General features: G+C 38.9%; 2 protein-coding genes across 2 annotated transcripts in view; one reads left to right on the top strand and one right to left on the bottom strand.

Moving 5' to 3' along the window:
* Positions 1–6,496, top strand: part of LOC101888668 (protein ELYS homolog) — a 27,572-nt gene extending 21,076 nt beyond the window's left edge. The window contains exons 7-10 of the mRNA XM_059118684.1: positions 1–292; positions 374–5,992; positions 6,056–6,179; positions 6,245–6,496. The exon at positions 1–292 is cut by the window's left edge and continues 277 nt beyond it. Of these exons, the coding sequence (XP_058974667.1) occupies positions 1–292; positions 374–5,992; positions 6,056–6,179; positions 6,245–6,291 (6,082 nt within the window). The 3' untranslated portion in view covers positions 6,292–6,496. The remainder of the gene's footprint in view (positions 293–373; positions 5,993–6,055; positions 6,180–6,244) is intronic.
* A 3,877-nt stretch (positions 6,497–10,373) lies between these two features.
* LOC101888843 (uncharacterized) overlaps positions 10,374–17,624 on the bottom strand; it is a 46,718-nt gene continuing 39,467 nt past the window's right edge. The window contains exons 2-5 of the mRNA XM_020038659.2: positions 11,743–12,545; positions 11,458–11,686; positions 11,307–11,392; positions 10,374–11,238 (exon numbers count right to left, since the gene is read on the bottom strand). Of these exons, the coding sequence (XP_019894218.2) occupies positions 10,670–11,238; positions 11,307–11,392; positions 11,458–11,686; positions 11,743–12,478 (1,620 nt within the window). The 5' untranslated portion in view covers positions 12,479–12,545 and the 3' untranslated portion in view covers positions 10,374–10,669. The remainder of the gene's footprint in view (positions 11,239–11,306; positions 11,393–11,457; positions 11,687–11,742; positions 12,546–17,624) is intronic.

The following is a 17,624-nucleotide window of genomic DNA, read 5'->3' as shown; positions in this document are numbered from 1 at the left end:
ATGCAAGAGTAAGATATTACATGAATATTGGTTGGAAAATGATGGAGATGGCCTATATCCACCAAATTCCTTGGAAGCCATGCTGCGCGTTATGCTTGTGCCCGAATTGGATTATGAACAGAAATATGCAATATTATTGTATTTCTTTTTGGACCTAAACATGGCCATTGATGAGGAGGCCTATAAGAATGTGGTGGCGAATTTTATTAAATTTCCAAGTGTATTTAAGCTATCGGCGGCATTGATCAAAACGGTACAGTCCTTTTGGAATCTAGATCATGATCAGTTTTTGGTAAGAAATAATTATGTAAAAAAAAAAATAATTTAATTTATATTTCAATTTGCTTTTTTTCTTTCTTTATAATATTTACAGCCTGCCGTGGAAGAGTTCATATCGCCGTTCAACAAAAACCAATCCTATCCCCAATGGCTGGTGGAGTTGCTAATAGAGTCACTGTTAACCCAAAATGCTGCCAACTTGGCCTTGCGTATTTTGGAATCCCAGCCTTCCCTGATTGCTCCCATGCTTAAACTGAAGACATTGCTATGCAATGATTTAATATCCGAGGCCTTTCATTTTGTACGTTCCAAAAATGATAATGCCCTAATGGAATATTTTTTCACCCGCTGCTTGAGTCAAGGGCAGTTTGGTGTTATACGCGATTTGGCCCTTAGCGAACAGGAGGGTTTAATTTTACAAAACATTTTGAAACGTAGCAAAGCTCCAGGAGCGGAAAGCCTACATTTTGTGTATCTATTGCAAAAATCCAAATACATTGAGGCCGTATCTTACATGGATGAATTGTCCTCCAAACCCAAGACACTGAGAGGCAATCTACCGCCAGCCCAAATGGAAACCCCAAACATGGTATTATCTGCTTTCAATACCACCATGACACCCGTGACCCAGGGTCTAACGGATGTTTATTTTCGCATTAAAAATAAAATCAAGAAAAAAGATGTGGACAACAAGTCGCCAGTGCCGTTGAGCTGTCAACTGATCAAGCAAAATGCCAACAGCCTATTGGGTGGAATATATCACAGTTCGGCCTTGAGTGCCCATTTTGCCACCTACTACTGGGGCGAAATGGATGAGGAGAGACATCAAAATGGTGCCAAACACCTGCTCAGTTCAAATAATGCCCCCTTTCTGCGGAAGCCACAGAATGATACAAATTTTGTTGATTTCCTAAACAAACCCGCCATATCATATCCCCAAGTCTACAAAGTGCGAGAGAAACGTAATTTAATTGAAAGTGAAATCCTGGCCAGCGATGAACAGGAACAAATGGAAAGGCAGAAAATGGAAAATCAACTAAATCCCAAAAAGAAACGACGTCTGGTGGGCCAGGATATTGTCAACGATTTGAAACAATTCATGGAAATGAATAAACAAAAGGCCATAAAATTAAATGCCAATGATTTTAGGTTCCATGAAAAGACAAGCACTTCAGAAAAAGAGGAGGAGGAGGAGGAGCTATCCCGACAGGAGCCACAAAATTTGGATATATTAACCAAACCATTGTTAGGCCATAAATCTGGCAGTTTGGCGCCCCGAGAAAGTGAGGAAGCCCAACCACACCACGAGTTACAAAGCATTTTGAAATCCAGCAACAGTGAATTTGGTTTGACCTCTTCCTCCGCCTCCCAACCAGATGAGGAAAAGAATTTACGTTTCCGTTTGCCCTCAAGGGATTTGAATAATTCCATCATTTCCCAGCACGGGGGAATGGTCGGCGAGGAGAAGGAAGACGACGATCAAGAGGAAATGGAATGTGAAGATCAACAGGAGGAACTGGAATTAGTTGTTAAGGCAAACAAACCCTCCTTTAAGAATTCTGATTTAAGGAAGAAACAAATTGTCCGTTCCTTGTCGGTGGAATCTAATAAAAGTTCTGTTAGCTCCAGTAATCCATCCGAGGATAATTTCTATTCGCCTTTATCTTCGCAAAACACTTCAAAATTGGATTCTTCAACTTTGAGTAGATGTAGTTTTGTGACCGGACCCAAGCCAAGGAGACCAATATCAAGGCTGTCGGGAGAAATTGAAGGGGAGCAGAGAAAATCCATGGAAAAAGAAACGCAGGGAAATAGAAAATCTATGGAAAAGGAAGTTCCAAGAAATAGAGATTCCCTAGAAAAAGAACTGCAAGAAAATGGGACTAAGTCCGTGGAAAAAGAACTTGGAGGATATAAGATGTCTCAAGAAGAGAGGAAGTTTCCTCAAGAAGAGAGGAAATCAAAAGAAAAAGAAATCTCACGAAATTGGACGACAACAAAGCCTAGCGAAATCCACGAATCAATGACAGGAAATGAAGAAGTTGAGAAAGAAGTCCAAATGCAAGCCGATGAAAGTTGTGTGGCTAACAAAGATGAGACCCTTTCCGAACACTATGTGACAGCGGCTGGACCAAGTATTTTCAATATTTCATCGCGCAAATCGTTGGCAAGTGTTGCCGCCAATCAAAAGGTCGAAGAATCCCAGGCCTATACCACAGCCATGGCGAATGTTGAGGGTGGTAGTAATTTCCGTTTTTCACAAACTTCCAGCGGGTTTGGAAGTCTGTCGGCTCGTAGTACTCTTGCCTCTGCTGGCAGTAGTTTTATACCCAAAGTTTCTTCCTCCAAAGTGGGTAATTTCTCGACACCATTTAAGACGGAAACTAAATTGGAAATTAAAGCCACAAAACTTTCCGAATGCTCTACCGTGGTGGGATCATTTGATTACACCAGCTCAGTGGCCGGAGGCTCTAATAATATTTTTGCCATGCCTAGTATACCGCCGCCGGTGGAGAAGGCCAAAGACAGGGCACCCACAGAAGAACAGAAACAACAAATGCTCGATACCACATTGGGTATGAGTACCTATGATTTTTCTGTCTTGGATACCACGGCTTCGGGGAAATCTTCATTAATGTTTACGGCCAGAGATGAAGTTAGCTCGAAGGAAGAGACAAGGGAGGACAAGGAAGGAGATTTGTCATCAAAAGATCAAAAGGAAATTGAGCAAAAGGAAGAAGAAAAGCAAGAAGTTTCCGAAGAAAAAGAAAAACAAGGAGGGGAGGAAATGAAGGTGAAAGAAAAATCCCTGGAAAAGGAAGATGTGGGGGGTAAAAAAGATTCTCCTTCCAAGCAGAATGATATTGAACAAATGGAAGGAATTTCCAAGGAAAAAGAAATCAAAGAATCTTCCAAAGAAAAGGAAAAAGAAGAAGAGGAGGAACAAATGGATGTCACTGATGAAGAGTCAGAGGCAAACAAAGAAGTCCAATATATTCTCAAACCAGCCGACATAAGTGATGAACACGAAGATGATTCGGAAGCCAAACGGGATTGGGGTGATCTACTCTGTAGTTCCGATGAAGATGACTGCATTGTTCTGTCCTCCTCCTCATCCTATATTGATGACAACGATTACGGCCGACCCTTTGAGGTTCGAGAAACCGATGGTGAGGAATCACCCAACAAATCTGCCGAACGTGCCGATATCGATAGTGAACGAAGTTTTGACACAGGTGAATATGATGATTATGCGGAAGATGCCAACGGTGATAGTGAGGACGATGCATATGAGGATGAAATTGAATCACAGGATGATAAACGTGAATATGATGAAGATATTGTCGAGGTTTTGGATGATTCTTCGACGGATACGGAACGTAAAAGTGCTAACTTCCCCGAAGAGAGTAACAGTGAGGATGTTAAATTTGTGGATGAGGTACAAGGCTCTAATGAGGTTAGCAAATTGGGATTGAAGGGTACAGAAGAAGGGGATAAAGAAACCAAGGAAGAGGTTGTGAGCACATCTTCGGGGGTAATTGTGGAACCAGAAGCTCCAAGTTCTAGCTCCAAAGCTGTGGAGGAAAAGTTTCACGAAGAAACACTAGAGGTTAGTAGTTCTACAAAGGAGACCAGGGAAGAAGAAGCAACTGCTGAGGAAGACAAAGAAAAAGAAACCGATATGGAGAAGCCCACAGAAACTGAGGAGGAAACTAGACGGGAAGAAATATCTAAACCGGAAGAAGAAGCGAGCTTAGAGAAAGAAGTAGCAAAAGAGAACGAATCTAAAACGGAAAGCTCAGTAAACGAACTCGAGAAGCCCTCCTCTAAGGAAGGAGAAACTGAAACTACTCAAAATGATGAAAGTGGAGCATCTAAAAGTCCAAAGAAACCGGAAGAAATACAGGAAATGGACACCCATGAATCATCCCCCCATCATGAAGAGGAAACCTCCAAAACTGTCGATTCTTTGTCCAAGGAAGAAACATCAGCTCCCACAATGGTTGAAGAAGAACAAATAACCCTGCGCATCGATGATGAGGACTCCATGAACGCTGCTGAAGCTGCCGAAGTTAGGCTACGTAAAAAACTACAAGAAGAAGAAGAAGAGGTCAACGATTCTTTGACCGAACTTCCGATTAGAAATAAACGGACACGAAGAACATCGGTTTCCACAAATCTCGATAACTCGACAGTGGCCTCTCCACGACGAACCACAAGAGGTAGTTCAGTGCCACCAATTGAATTGCAAGCCGGCATGACGGCTTCTCCCAGACGTACTGCTAGGGGTACCTCAGTACCTCCTGGAGAAGAATCGAAGACCACAACGACATCTCGACGCAGTATCAGGGCAACAACGATAACATCAGATGCAACTGAGGAGGAGGAGGAGGTCATATCCCGTGGAGAAGAAGTGCAAAAACCCACAACATCTAGGCGTAATGTCAGAGCCACCTCCGTAACACCAGCCGAAAGTGAAGGGGCGACGAAAGAAGAGCCAAAAAACACCAAATCTCGTCGTAGTATCAGGGCAACCTCCGTGACGCCGGCTGAGGTTACCACTCAACCACAACATGAAATAAAATCCTCCAGACGTAGTATAAGAGGTACCTCGGTACCACCCGCAGAAATAACGGCCGAAGCTGTGGCATCACCACGTCCTAGAGGTACCAGAGGCACATCAGTACCTCCACCAAGTGTAGTTGATTTGGAAACAACCGCCGCACCCAGCACCCCTAGCCGCCGTCGTAGCCTAAGAGCTACATCCTTGCAGCCAAAATCAAAACTAGAGGAAACCGAGGAAGAAACTGACCAGGAATTGGGAGCCACGCCCAGCAAAAGGGGCAAATTACAAAGCAGTGAAACAGAAACAACCTCAAGATCAGTACGAGGATCCTCGGTGCCGGCCACTGGAAAAGTATCCACACGTAGGCGTTCCATTCTCCTGGATGCCATTAATGAAGTGGAGCCCACTTCAACGGTAGTGGATTCGCCCGCAAGTCACACACGCTTCAGGAGTCGCCTCAATTCCAATGAAAGTGAACACAACTCCTCAGTGGCAATGGAAACGGAAGCCCCCTCAGCAACTGCAACCAAACGTAGCCGAAGAACTTCCCTATCCGGCAATAGTTCAGGGGATTTACCTGTTACTCCCAAAATAAACAGGCGTAACAGCGTTAGTTCCCAATCTGAGGCAGCGGTGGTAACGCCACGCACTTTACGTGGACGCAGCATCCTATCAGTGCCAGAAGAGGATAATGAAAGTGTACCACCTTCTCCGAAACCCTCGGAAAGCAATAGGAGAATTGGGGCCAAACGAAAGCCCAGCACCGACGAAAAGCCAGCCGAGAAAGAAGAATCGGAAGCGGCAGAAGAGAAGAAAACCAATTCCCCCAAAAGTGGTGGTGAGTCATCGGCCCTGTATTCATCATCACGTCGCTTAACCCGCACCCAATTGGCGATGATGGAAAAGACAGCAAATCTAACACCAGGGAATTCCGCCACAAATATGGAAAGTCCCCCAAAGGAATCATCGCCGAAGAACAAACGATCCACTGCCGCCGCCAGCAAGGTTGCAAGACCTTCATCGGCAGCCACAAATGTGTCACATGACAGCGAAGATGAGGAGTCAGTTTCTTCGAAAAGGAGTGTCTCCTCCAATGTCACAGCCACCACGAAGAGAAGGACCACAAGGAGATCGGTAAAAGAAAAGGTGAGAGAAACAAAAAACAATAAAACCCAAAGAAAGAATTTCAATTTCAACTCTAATTTGCAGGAGGAACATGAGGACGATGCTGCCAGCATTGCCAGTTCCGTGGGTAGTGAGAAAAATACCAGATCACGACGCTCCAAGGATAAGGGATCACCTAGCTCGGTGCTGTCATCTATACCCGAGGATGGTAATACTATAGTTAAGATCTAATTGAAATTATTTCATTAAATATGTTTTTCTTTTCAATTCCAGCTCCGGTTGAGACCAAAAAACGTGGTCGCCACTCAACAAAACATTAGTGTAGTGTTTTTTAATCAATTTTTTTTTTCAAATTTTGTTTTGTTTGCATGAAGAGTTTTTTACACATAAATATATACACCACAAATCCCCAAATTTATTATTATATACGTACATATACACATAAACTTTGAAAATTGTTTTTAGCAATTATGATTTAATTATTTGGATTCAAGTGAAATAAAATACCCAATAAATATATTAAAACCAGTATAGAAAGTCTTAAAGTCGGGCGGGCCCGACTTTATGATACCCACACCACTTTGCTAATTTAGTAGAGCTCCGCATAACAATTAAAAGTTTTTATGGGAGAATTCAATCATACACGCTATAATTATAATTATAATTATAATTATAATTATAATTATAATTATAATTTAAAGTTTAAAGGACTAAATATGCCGTAGAATTTGTATCTTTTAAATTCGGACTTGTATTGCCCATTTGGTGCACAATTAATTTGAAATCGGATAAAGATATATATGGGAGCTATATCCAAATCTGAACCGATCTCAAAAAAATTTGGCAAAGATATTTCTGAGCTGTATTCGATATATTTCCCTGAATATCGTTGTTACGGAGTGCATATTACGGCTGTGGGTAACAAATATGACAAATCGGATGAATAATATATATGGGAGCTATAGCTATATCTGAACCGATCTTCACCAAATTTGACATACTAGCTTCTAGACTCAATTCGGTCGTAAGTGCCAAATTCCATCCCATTTAGACAAATATTAGACGTATGGTGCACAATAAAAGGTCAATCGGACGAAGTTATATATGGGAGCTATATCCAAATCTGAACCGATCTCGATAAAATTTAGCAAACGTATTTCTGAGCTGTATTTGATATATTTCCCCAAATATTGTTGTTACAGATTGCATATTACGGCTGCGGAGGACAAAAATAACAAATCGGATGAACAATATATATGGGAGCTATAGCTATATCTGAACCGATTTCGATCAAATTTGGCATACTTATTTTCAGGTGCAATCTGATCGTACGTTCATAATTCCATACTATTCGGACTGATATTACACGTTTGGTGGACAATAAAAGGCAAATCGGACGAGGATATATATGGGAGCTATATCTAAATTTTGACCGATTATCTCTAATTTCAATAGGTTTCCAAACAAATGATTTGTGCAAAATTTCATCTGGATAGGAAAATAAAAGCGAACTGTACTTTGTTTACAAAAATACATGGACAGACGGACAGACGGACGGACGGACATGCATAAATCGACTCAGAATGTGATTCTATGCAGATCATCAAAAGGAACTATGGGTCTGTCTCGTTTCCTTTTGCCTGTTACAAACAAATGCACAAAGACATAATACCCTGACCACTTTGTGGTGTAGGGTATAAAAACAAGTAAAATAGTATCAGCCAGTTTTGCCGACAGATGGTTACCCTCAGCCTTGAGATATGAACGCGACAGATTTGGACTATATCGACTGCTTCTTGTACTTTATATGAGATATGTGCACATTTTCGGAAAATGGAAATATGCGTCAGGTAACAGATATAGCGGACCAAAGTATTCCATTTTCATACTTCATCTAATACAGATAAATTAAATTGGTATGTGCAAAATTTGAAGGAAATCGAACATTCGTGTCCAATTTTTTGCGAATTCGTAAATTTCGACAAATTACATATTCATATCGGAATACTGGTTCAGAGAAATATTTAGATATAGCAAATTGTAAAGAATCGCAGACTTGTTTCGTAAGTTATGACAGTTATATGTTGGCAGATGTATATCATCTTCACAACAGATCTTGTGTTAGAAATAATGTCTGTATGTGGGAAATTTGAGGAGATGGATGGATGCATTTGGATGCTTTTTTCGAATTCCTTGAGCGTTTTGTTTTTAAAAATCTTGAACCCTATGTGAGAAGGTACCAGAAAAAAGGGTCCGATCTCTATCATCTTTTAAACAGATCTTGTGTTGATGAAAATATTGAGAAGCTCCAAGTCTGAATAGAATCGGATGTTAATTTTGCGTTTTACGAGCTTCATGGATACATAAAATTTTGACCCTTTGTGGGGAAGGTACCAGAAGGAGTGGACTGATGTATTCCATCTTGGCAGGCACCGGGCCTTGGGTTACTAAAATTATTGGGATATGTAAAATTTGAAGTCAATCGGTCTCTTACATGATACAAGTCTGAATAGAATCGGATGTTAATTTTGCGTTTTATGAGCTTCATGGATACTCAAAATTTTGACCCTTTGTGGGGAAGGTACCAGAAGGAGTGGACTGATGTATTCCATCTTCACACCAGATCTTGAGTTAGTAGAAATAATGGGACGTCTGTAATATGAAGAGAATCGGATGTTTATTTCGCAATCTTTGCTTGTTTTGATTATTCAAAACTTACGTCCTTTGTGTGGGAGGTACCAGAACGAATGGTCCGATCTCTACCATCTTTATGAAAGATCTTGCGTTTATGAAAATATTGAGATGTGTCAAGTCTGAATGGAATCGGATGTTAATTTAGTGTTTTAAGAGCTTGATGGATATTCAAAATTTCGTCCTTTGTGGGGGAGGTACTTGATGGAGTGGACCGATATTATCCATTTTTGCACCTGACCTAGAACTGACGTAAATATCAGGATTTGCAAAGTTATATTAGTGTCTATACGACGACGTGGACCTGCATAAAAGGTGCCTTTTGTCATAAGCCATTACAAAATTCAAATGTGAAAAAAAAATCGGTGAATAATGTAGCTAAAATCATCAAAATACCGAATATAGAGATGTACTATACGAAGACGTGGACCTGCACAGACAATTTTCTGTAATAGGCTGTAGTATCCATTAAGAACTTCAAATATTAAATTTGAAACATTTCGGGGGAATAATGTCACTAAAATCATCAAAATACCGAATATGGGGAGGTACCGTGATATGGGGGCAATACGAAGACGTCGACCTGCATACAACAATTTTTATCATAGGCTGTAGTACCCTTTACGAACTTTAGATATGAAATTTGAAATAATTTTAAAATCATGAAAAACACGAATATCGGGAGATAGCGTTAAATGGGGGCTATACGAAAACGTTGACCATTTACGAACTTAACCTGCGTACTGATAAATAATGGGGTGAGATGAAAAAACTGCAACCAACTTCAGATTGCTGTCATTACCAAGCCACTCGTCCGAAAGCTGGTAAAATTATTCCAGTGACAGCTAATTATATTGTTTACAAGCGTACAAAAGCATTTTGGTGAGAATTTTCCGGAAAGAAAGTTATTCGTGATGGAATTCAAACGTGACAGTGTCATTTCTTTATATTTGGCTGGGGAAAACCACAAGTTGCTATGGTTAGAGCACTCCAGCATTTAAATCTGAATCAATCTTTTATGTCTCGTACCATCGCTCGTTACCGTGATACTGGTAGAGTAGCCCGACGTCAAGGAAGTGGACGGAAGAAAACAGCAACATCAGCAGAAATGCAGCAGTTCGAAAAGTAAAGAAGCGACTTGATCGAAACCCGCGTCGCAGTGGCCGAAAAATGGCTCGTGAGCTGAACACATCGTAATTTTCCATTTGACAAATATTGAAAAATTTGGCTCGGAGTAAAGCCATTGAAATTCAAAAAAGTGCAAGAACTTACACCGCAACAGAAAGAAAATAGACCCTAAAGAGTTGCTTCGCTGAAAGTGGTGAAATGCCGACTTTGGTTTTCTCCGAGGAGAAAACATTCGTTGTCCAAATTATCGTGTTTACTTGCCAAAGAGGTCAGCTGAAAATGTGCACCTCCGATTGGCCACCAGAACTCAAGCGCCGGTCATGGTGATGGTGTGGGCTGCCATAATAGCCGATGGTCGCTCTCCGCTTGTATTAATCGATCGTGGCATCAGAATAAATGCCAAATTTTATCGCGAAAATATTGTGAAGGGTGTATTAAAGCCTTGGGCACGCATACATTTTGGCCGCAGACCTTGGACATTCCAACAGGACTCAGGACAAAGTTTCGTTGAGATTATGCCCAAAATAAATTTTTTGAGGTTATGTTTTTTTTTTTTTTTTTTTTCAAAAAAATGGTTTTATGGTTATGTTCGTTAAATAGTTTTTTTTTTATTTAAAAAAAATCCTTAAAAATTCGAGCTTATTTCTATGACCTTGACATTAAATAAACAAAGTATTGTATACTTATATTTCTATAATAAGTTCGATATTTACAATTTGTTTTTTTATTTTTTGTTTTAATTAAATAATAAGTACACTTTTCACTGGATCTGGGTGGCAAGAGAAGTAGGTCCTTACATCGTCGAGTTTATCTTAAATTAAGTTTAGGCTGCTAAAACTATGGACAACAATTACAAAATAACAATAATCATTCGTAGATCTAAACTAGGGTTGATAGTTCGTGCAGCGATATGCTGGTGACATTGCTCATGTCCAAGGTTGGTGGTATGCCGGGACTTACAGAGCCACTGGCTTCTCGGGCCACAGCTGCTGCTGCCGGGGACAGACAACTGCCGTTGGCAATGGGTTTGGGTGTGGGCGGTGTGGCCGTTGAGGGCCGCATCATAAACGAGGAACTTAGGGCGGTTAGAGGATTAAAACTGCCATGGGAATGATTCGGTGATACCGGTGTAATGGAGGTGGGATGTAAAAGTTGACTTATATTCGATTGATTGAAATTCAGATGAGGCGGATGATTTAAGAACTGAACGGGTGGGGTAAGGGGTCCAATTTGGGAGACCAAGGACATGTGTTGCATGGCGGCGGCCGCCGTCGCTGCTGCTGCTGCTGCTGATGTTGGACTACGATAGCTAATGGTTTTCTCCTTTTGCCAGACGAAGACGTTATGGACCATGGCAGCACCACAAAATATAATGCCAATACCAATTAAGATACTGGTTATTATGGCGGGGGTGGAGTGGAAATGATTGAAGGTGTAGAGAATTATGCCTGTAAAGAAAAAATAGAGAAAAGTGAGGTTAGCTTCAGGGTATGCAGATATAATGTTGGCCACTCACCAGTCAAAAAAATAGGTATCGAAATGAAAAAGCCACCCACAGCACAGGTGCGACTGGTACTGGACTTTTCCAAATAACGATTGTCCCTAAAACGAGAAACACCAAAAAATTTGAAAAAAATCTCAAAAAACATAACCTCTATCCCCCTTACCTGCCATCAAACATGGGCGACCTGACCAACTTGACGGCAAACAAAAATTGTATAGCACACACCAATAGGCAGCAAAGATTCAGGGATAACGACAGGGCACACAGGGCCAAGGTGACATCATAGACAATTATAAAATCCTCGGGAGAGCTGCGGGTCAGGGCATCCTCTCTGGCATTTGGAGAAATTTTGAGCAGGAAAATCAAGGACAACAAAGCCAAGAGTAAGGAAACTGCAACAAAAAGGAAAAATTAATTAAATTTCCCGAAATAAAATCTAAAAACTTACCCAAGCACAGCAGACCCAAACTTGTGAGGGCCTCCCTGGGCCCAGGACCATGTTTTGATTTGTTGTGCACGGTGGTTACATTGGGGTTGGTATAATTCGTGTAATTTGTGTGTTGGGTGGTATTGAGCGGATTGGAACTGTGATTGGCCATGCCATTACCCATAACACCACCACCACCCCCACCCCCTCCATTACCATTGCCGGCCACATTGCTCACCTGAGCCAGGGCAATATGTTGATTGGTATAGGTGTGTAAATTATTGCCAATACCACTCAGACCATTCGGTGTCAAATGACTATTGATGGGGGTGACAGGTGTGGGTGCGGTATTACCATTTCCATTTAAGCTGGACGGTGGTAACAGAGGTGGCAAAGGTGGTTGTTGTTGTTGTCCAGCACCAGCACCACCACCACCACCTCCAACAGCTGTTATCAAATTGCCGGTATTTGTTGTTGATATCGTGGTCGTCGTTGCTGTTGTTGGTGGCGGTGGTAGCGGCGGCAATGAGGAGGCAATATTCAGCAGCGTCGAGAGTCGTGGTCCCCCATTGGCATTTGTCGTATTTGTTGGTGTTCCCGTCTTAGCAGATGTCTGTAAACTGCTCGAGCTAAGGGTTGATATATTCAAGGGCTGTTGCGGTCGCAATTGAATACTGCGCGCCGGTCCCGTTGAGCCGCTACCGTTGCGCACCTGACCATTAGCCGGCCCGCCAGCATTCGATGTGTGTTTCAGCATTTAGAATTGAGAGTGGACAAACTGGGAGCGCTGGGTTTTCATTTACATTGTGACAATGTGGAACGATCTGCGGAGAGAGAGGAGAGAGGAAAAGAAGAGAAATAAGTAAGAAAAAAATTGATAAAATTTCTTGGTAGTCTCAAATTTTAGGTAATGGGTATAGCCAGGGAAAATTGTTGCTAACATTATGCCAAACATTTTTGTAGACTATGTTAACCCTCCAACAAGACTTTTTAGGGGTCTTTTCGGCACCTTTTTCCCAAAAATAAAAATGGTGAAAATATAACTTTTTACACAATTGTATAACGAGTCTGCATGGGATACCCAGTGATCCTTACTTTTTATGGTTGGGGTGTATTTCAGGATATTTCCCAGGGGAACATTTTTGCAGAACACATTAACCCATTAGCAACTCATTGTAGGGGTCGTTTGGTAACTTTTTGGAAAGGGTAATAAAAATTGTCCCTTTTAGATAAAAAATGCTCATTCGATTTCAGGAAATTCTTAAATTTCAGGTATGCGAGGTATGTTCTTCTGGAATATTAGGAATACTATGAGCAACATTTTTGTAAAACATATTAACCCTCTAAGGTTTCATTTAAAGGGCAGATTTTGGTACATTTTTTAAAGAAGTTTTAAAAGGCTAAAATAATATAAGTGGACTACATGGGATATCCAGAGATCCATGCATTTTAGGCAAAAGGTGTGTTAAAGGATATTTTCAAGGACACTATGGGGAACATTTCTGTAGAACACATTAACCCTCTAGAAACCGATTATAGGCTGCGTTTGATAGCTTTTTGGCAAAGGTGATAAAAATTGTTCCGTATGGATAATTATGTTTTCTAAGATTCCTGGGAATCCTTAAATGTAAGGTATTAAAATTATTCCAGGATATTATTAAGCACACAACATGCTAAATTTTTGTAGAACATATTAACCCTCTAGCGTTTCATTAAAATGTGATTCTGGGACATATTCCCAAAAAATTGTAAAAAAGCATTATATTGTGTAATAACATAAAAAAGATATGTAGGATATCCTCTGATCCTGTCATCATAAGTATATGGTGTGTTCCAAGATATTTTCCAGGACACTATGGGGAACATTTCTGCAGAACACATTAACCCTGTAGCAACCGATTATAGGGTTCGTTTGGTAGTTTTTTGGCATAGATGATAAAAATTGCCCGTTATGAATAATAAATTTTTCTAAGATTCCTGGGAATCCTTAAATTTTAGGCAATAGAATTATTTCGGGATATTATTAAGCACACAGCATACTAAATTTTTGTAGAACATATTAACCCTCTAGCGTTTTATAAAAGGGTATTTTCCGGTACATTTTCCCAATAAAGTGTTAAAAAGCATTATTTATATAACGAAGCTATATAGTACATCCTCTGATCCTGCCATTTTATGTAAATTGTGTGTTCCAAGATATTTTTCAGGACACTATGGGGAATATTTCTGTAGAACACATTAACCCTCTAGCACCCGATTATGGGGTTCGTTTGATAGCTTTTTGGCAAAGGTGATAAAAATTGCCCCGTATGGATAATAAAGTTTTCTAAGATTCCTGGTAATCCTTAAATTTTAGGTATTAAAATTATTTCGGGATATTATTAAGGACATAACATGCTAAATTTTTGTAAAGCATATTAACCCTCTAGCGTTTCATTAAAAGATATCTTCTAGTACATTTCCCCAAAGAAAAGTGTTCAAAATCATTATAATATAATGAAGCTTTATAGGATATCCTTTGATCCTGCCATCATGGGTATACGGTGTGTTCCAGGATATTTTCCAGGACACTATGGGGAACATTTCTGCATAACACATTAACCCTCTAGCAACAGATTATAGGGTTCGTTTGGTAGCTTGTTGGCAAAGATGATAAAAATTGTCCCGTATGGATAATAAAGTTTTCTAAGATTCCTGAGAATCCTTAAATTTTAGGTATTAAAATTATTTCGGGGATATTATTAAGAGCATAACATGCTAATTTTTTGTAGAACATATTAACCCTCTAGCGTTTCATGAAAGGGTATTTTCCGGTACATTTTCCCACAAAAGTGATATAAAGCATTATTTTTTGTAGTAATATAACGAAGCTTTATACGATATCCACTGATCCTGTCATTTTAGGTAAATGGTGTGTTCCAAGATATTTTCCAGGACACTATGGGGAACATTTCTGCGGAACACATTAACCCTCAAACAACTCCTTATAGGGGTCGTTTGGTAGCTTTTTGGCTAAGGTGATAAAAAATTTCCCCTTAAGGATAATAAAGTTTTCTAAGATTCCTGGTAGTCCTTAAATTTTAGGTCTTAATATTATTACGGAATATTATTAAGGACACAACATGCTACATTTTTGTAGAACATAGTAACCCTCTAGCGTTTCATTAAAAGGTGTTTTGTGGTACATTTCCCCAAAAAAATCTTAGAAAGCATTATTTATAGAACGAAGCTATATAGGATATCCTCTGATCCTGTCATCTTAGGTATATGATGTGTTCCAAGATATTTTCTAGCACACCATAGGGAACATTTTTGTAAAACACATTAACCTTCTAGCAATCGATTATAGGCTAAGTTTGATAGCTTTTTGGTAAAGGTGATAAAAATTGCCCCGTATGGATAATAAAGTTTTCTAAGATTCCTGGGAATCCTTAAATTTTAGGTATTAAAATTATTCCGGAATATTATTAAGAACATAACATGCTAAATTTTTGTAGAACATATTAACCCTCTAGCGTTTCATGAAAAGGTATTTTCCGGTACATTTTCCAAAAAAGTGATATAAAGCATTATTTTTTGTAGTTATATAACGAAGCTATATAGGATATCCTCTGATCCTCTCATCATAGGTATACGGTGTGTTCCAAGATATTTTCCAGGACACTATGGGGAACATTTCTGCAAAACACATTAACCCTCTAGCAACCGATTACAGGGTTCGTTTGATAGCTTTTTGGCAAATGTGATAAAAATTGTCCTGTATGGATCATAAAGTTTTCTAAGATTCCTGGGAATCCTTAAATTTTAGGTATTGAAATTGTTCCGGAATATTATTAAGAACATAACATGCTAAATTTTTGTAGAACATATTAACCCTTTAGCGTTTCATTAAAAGGTTATTTCTGGTACATTTTTCCAAAAAAGTGATATAATGCATTATTTTGTGTAATAATATAACGAAGCTATTTTGTATATCCTCTTATCCTGTCATTTTAGGTAAATTGTGTGTTCCAAGATATTTTTCAGGACACTATGGGGAACATTTTTGTAGAACACATTAACCCTCCAACAAGCGATTATAGGGGTCGTTTGATAGCTATATTGGCAAAGTTGGTAAAAATTGTCCCGTATGGACAATAAAGTTTTCTAAAATTATTTGGAATCCTTAAATTTTAGGTATTAAAATTTTCCACGATATTATTAAGAACATAATATGCTAAATTTTTGTAGAACATATTAACCCTCTAGTGTTTCATTAAAAGGTGTTTCTGGTACATTTTCCCAAAAAAGTGTCAACAAGCATCATTTATATAACGAAGCTGTATAGGATATCCTCTGATCCTGTCATCATAGGTATATGGTGTGTTCCAAGATATTTTCCAGGACACCATGGGGAACATTTCTGTAGAATACATTAACCCTCTAGCAACAGAGTATTGGGTTCGTTTGAAAGCTTTTTGGCAAAGGTGATAAAAATTGCCCCGTATGGATAATAAAGTTTTCTATGATTCCTGGGAATCCTTAAATTTTAGGTATTAAAATTATTTCGGCATATTATGAGGCACACAACATACTAAATTTTTGTAGAACATGTTAACCCTCTAGCGTTTCATTAAAAGGTGTTTTCTGGTAATTTCCCCAAAGAAAAGTGTTAAAAATTATTATTTATATATCGAAGCTATATAGTACATCCTCTGATCCCGTCATCTTAGGTATATGATGTGTTCCAAGATATTTTCCAGGACACTATGGGGAACATTTCTGTAGAACATATTAACCCTCTAGCAACCGATTATAGGCTGCGTTTGATAACTTTTTGGCAAAGGTGATAAAATTATCCTGTATGGATAATAAAGTTTTGTACGATTCCTGGTAGTCCTTAAATTTTAGGTCTTAAAATTATTTCGGGATATTATTAAGAACATAACATACTAAATTTTTGTAGAACATATTAACCCTCTAGCGTTTCATGAAAGGGTATTTTCCGGTACATTTTCCCAAAAAGTGTTAAAAAGCATTATTTATATAACGAAGCTATATAGGATATCCTCTGATCCTGCCATTTTAGGCATATAGTGTGTTCCAAGATGTTTTCCAGGACACTATGGGGAACATTTCTGCAGAACACATTAACCCTCTAGCAACTGATTATAGGGTTCGTTTGGTAGCTTTTTGGCAAAGGTGATAAAAATTACCCCGTATGGACAATAAAGTTTTATAAGATTCCTGGGAGTCCTTAAATTGTAGGTATTAAAATTATTCCAGGATATTATTAAGAACAAAACATGCTAAATTTTTGTAGAACATATTAACCCTCTAGCGTTTCATTTAAATGTGGTTTCTGGTACATTTTCCCAAAAAAGTGTTAAAAAGCATTATATTGTGTAATAATATAAAAAAGCTATTTAGGATATCCTCTGATCCTGTCATCATAGGTATATGGTGTATTCCAAGATATTTTCTGGGGCACTATGAGGAACATTTCTCCAGAACACATTAACCCTCTAGCAACTCCTTATAGGGTTCGTTTATTAATTTTTTGTTAATGATGATAAAAAATGATCCCTAGTGCATACAAATATTTTGTAAGATTCCTTACATTTCCTTATATTTTGGGAATTTAAGGTGTTCTGAGATACTAATAAGGAGACTATGAGCAACATTTTTGTAAAACATATTAACCTTCTAGGGTTTCATTTAAGGGTCCATTCTGATACAATTTATCAAAATTTGTTTTCCAACGAATAAAAAGATGAGTTTCCTAACCACTGTAAGTAGGCATAATTCTCATGGCACCGACATTGTTGCTCTTGTTCTGTCATAGTAAGTGAAAGAAGAAAAGTACCTACTATTCAACAATGTTTTCGTGCAACATTTTTAAAATTTCCGTTAATTAAATGTGT

This window comes from Musca domestica, unplaced genomic scaffold, assembly GCF_030504385.1.
Source record: "Musca domestica strain aabys unplaced genomic scaffold, Musca_domestica.polishedcontigs.V.1.1 13, whole genome shotgun sequence".
In the NCBI taxonomy this organism is placed as follows: domain Eukaryota; kingdom Metazoa; phylum Arthropoda; class Insecta; order Diptera; family Muscidae; genus Musca; species Musca domestica.
Note: the sequence above shows the minus strand (reverse complement) of the source record. Positions and strands in the feature narration are given on the sequence as shown.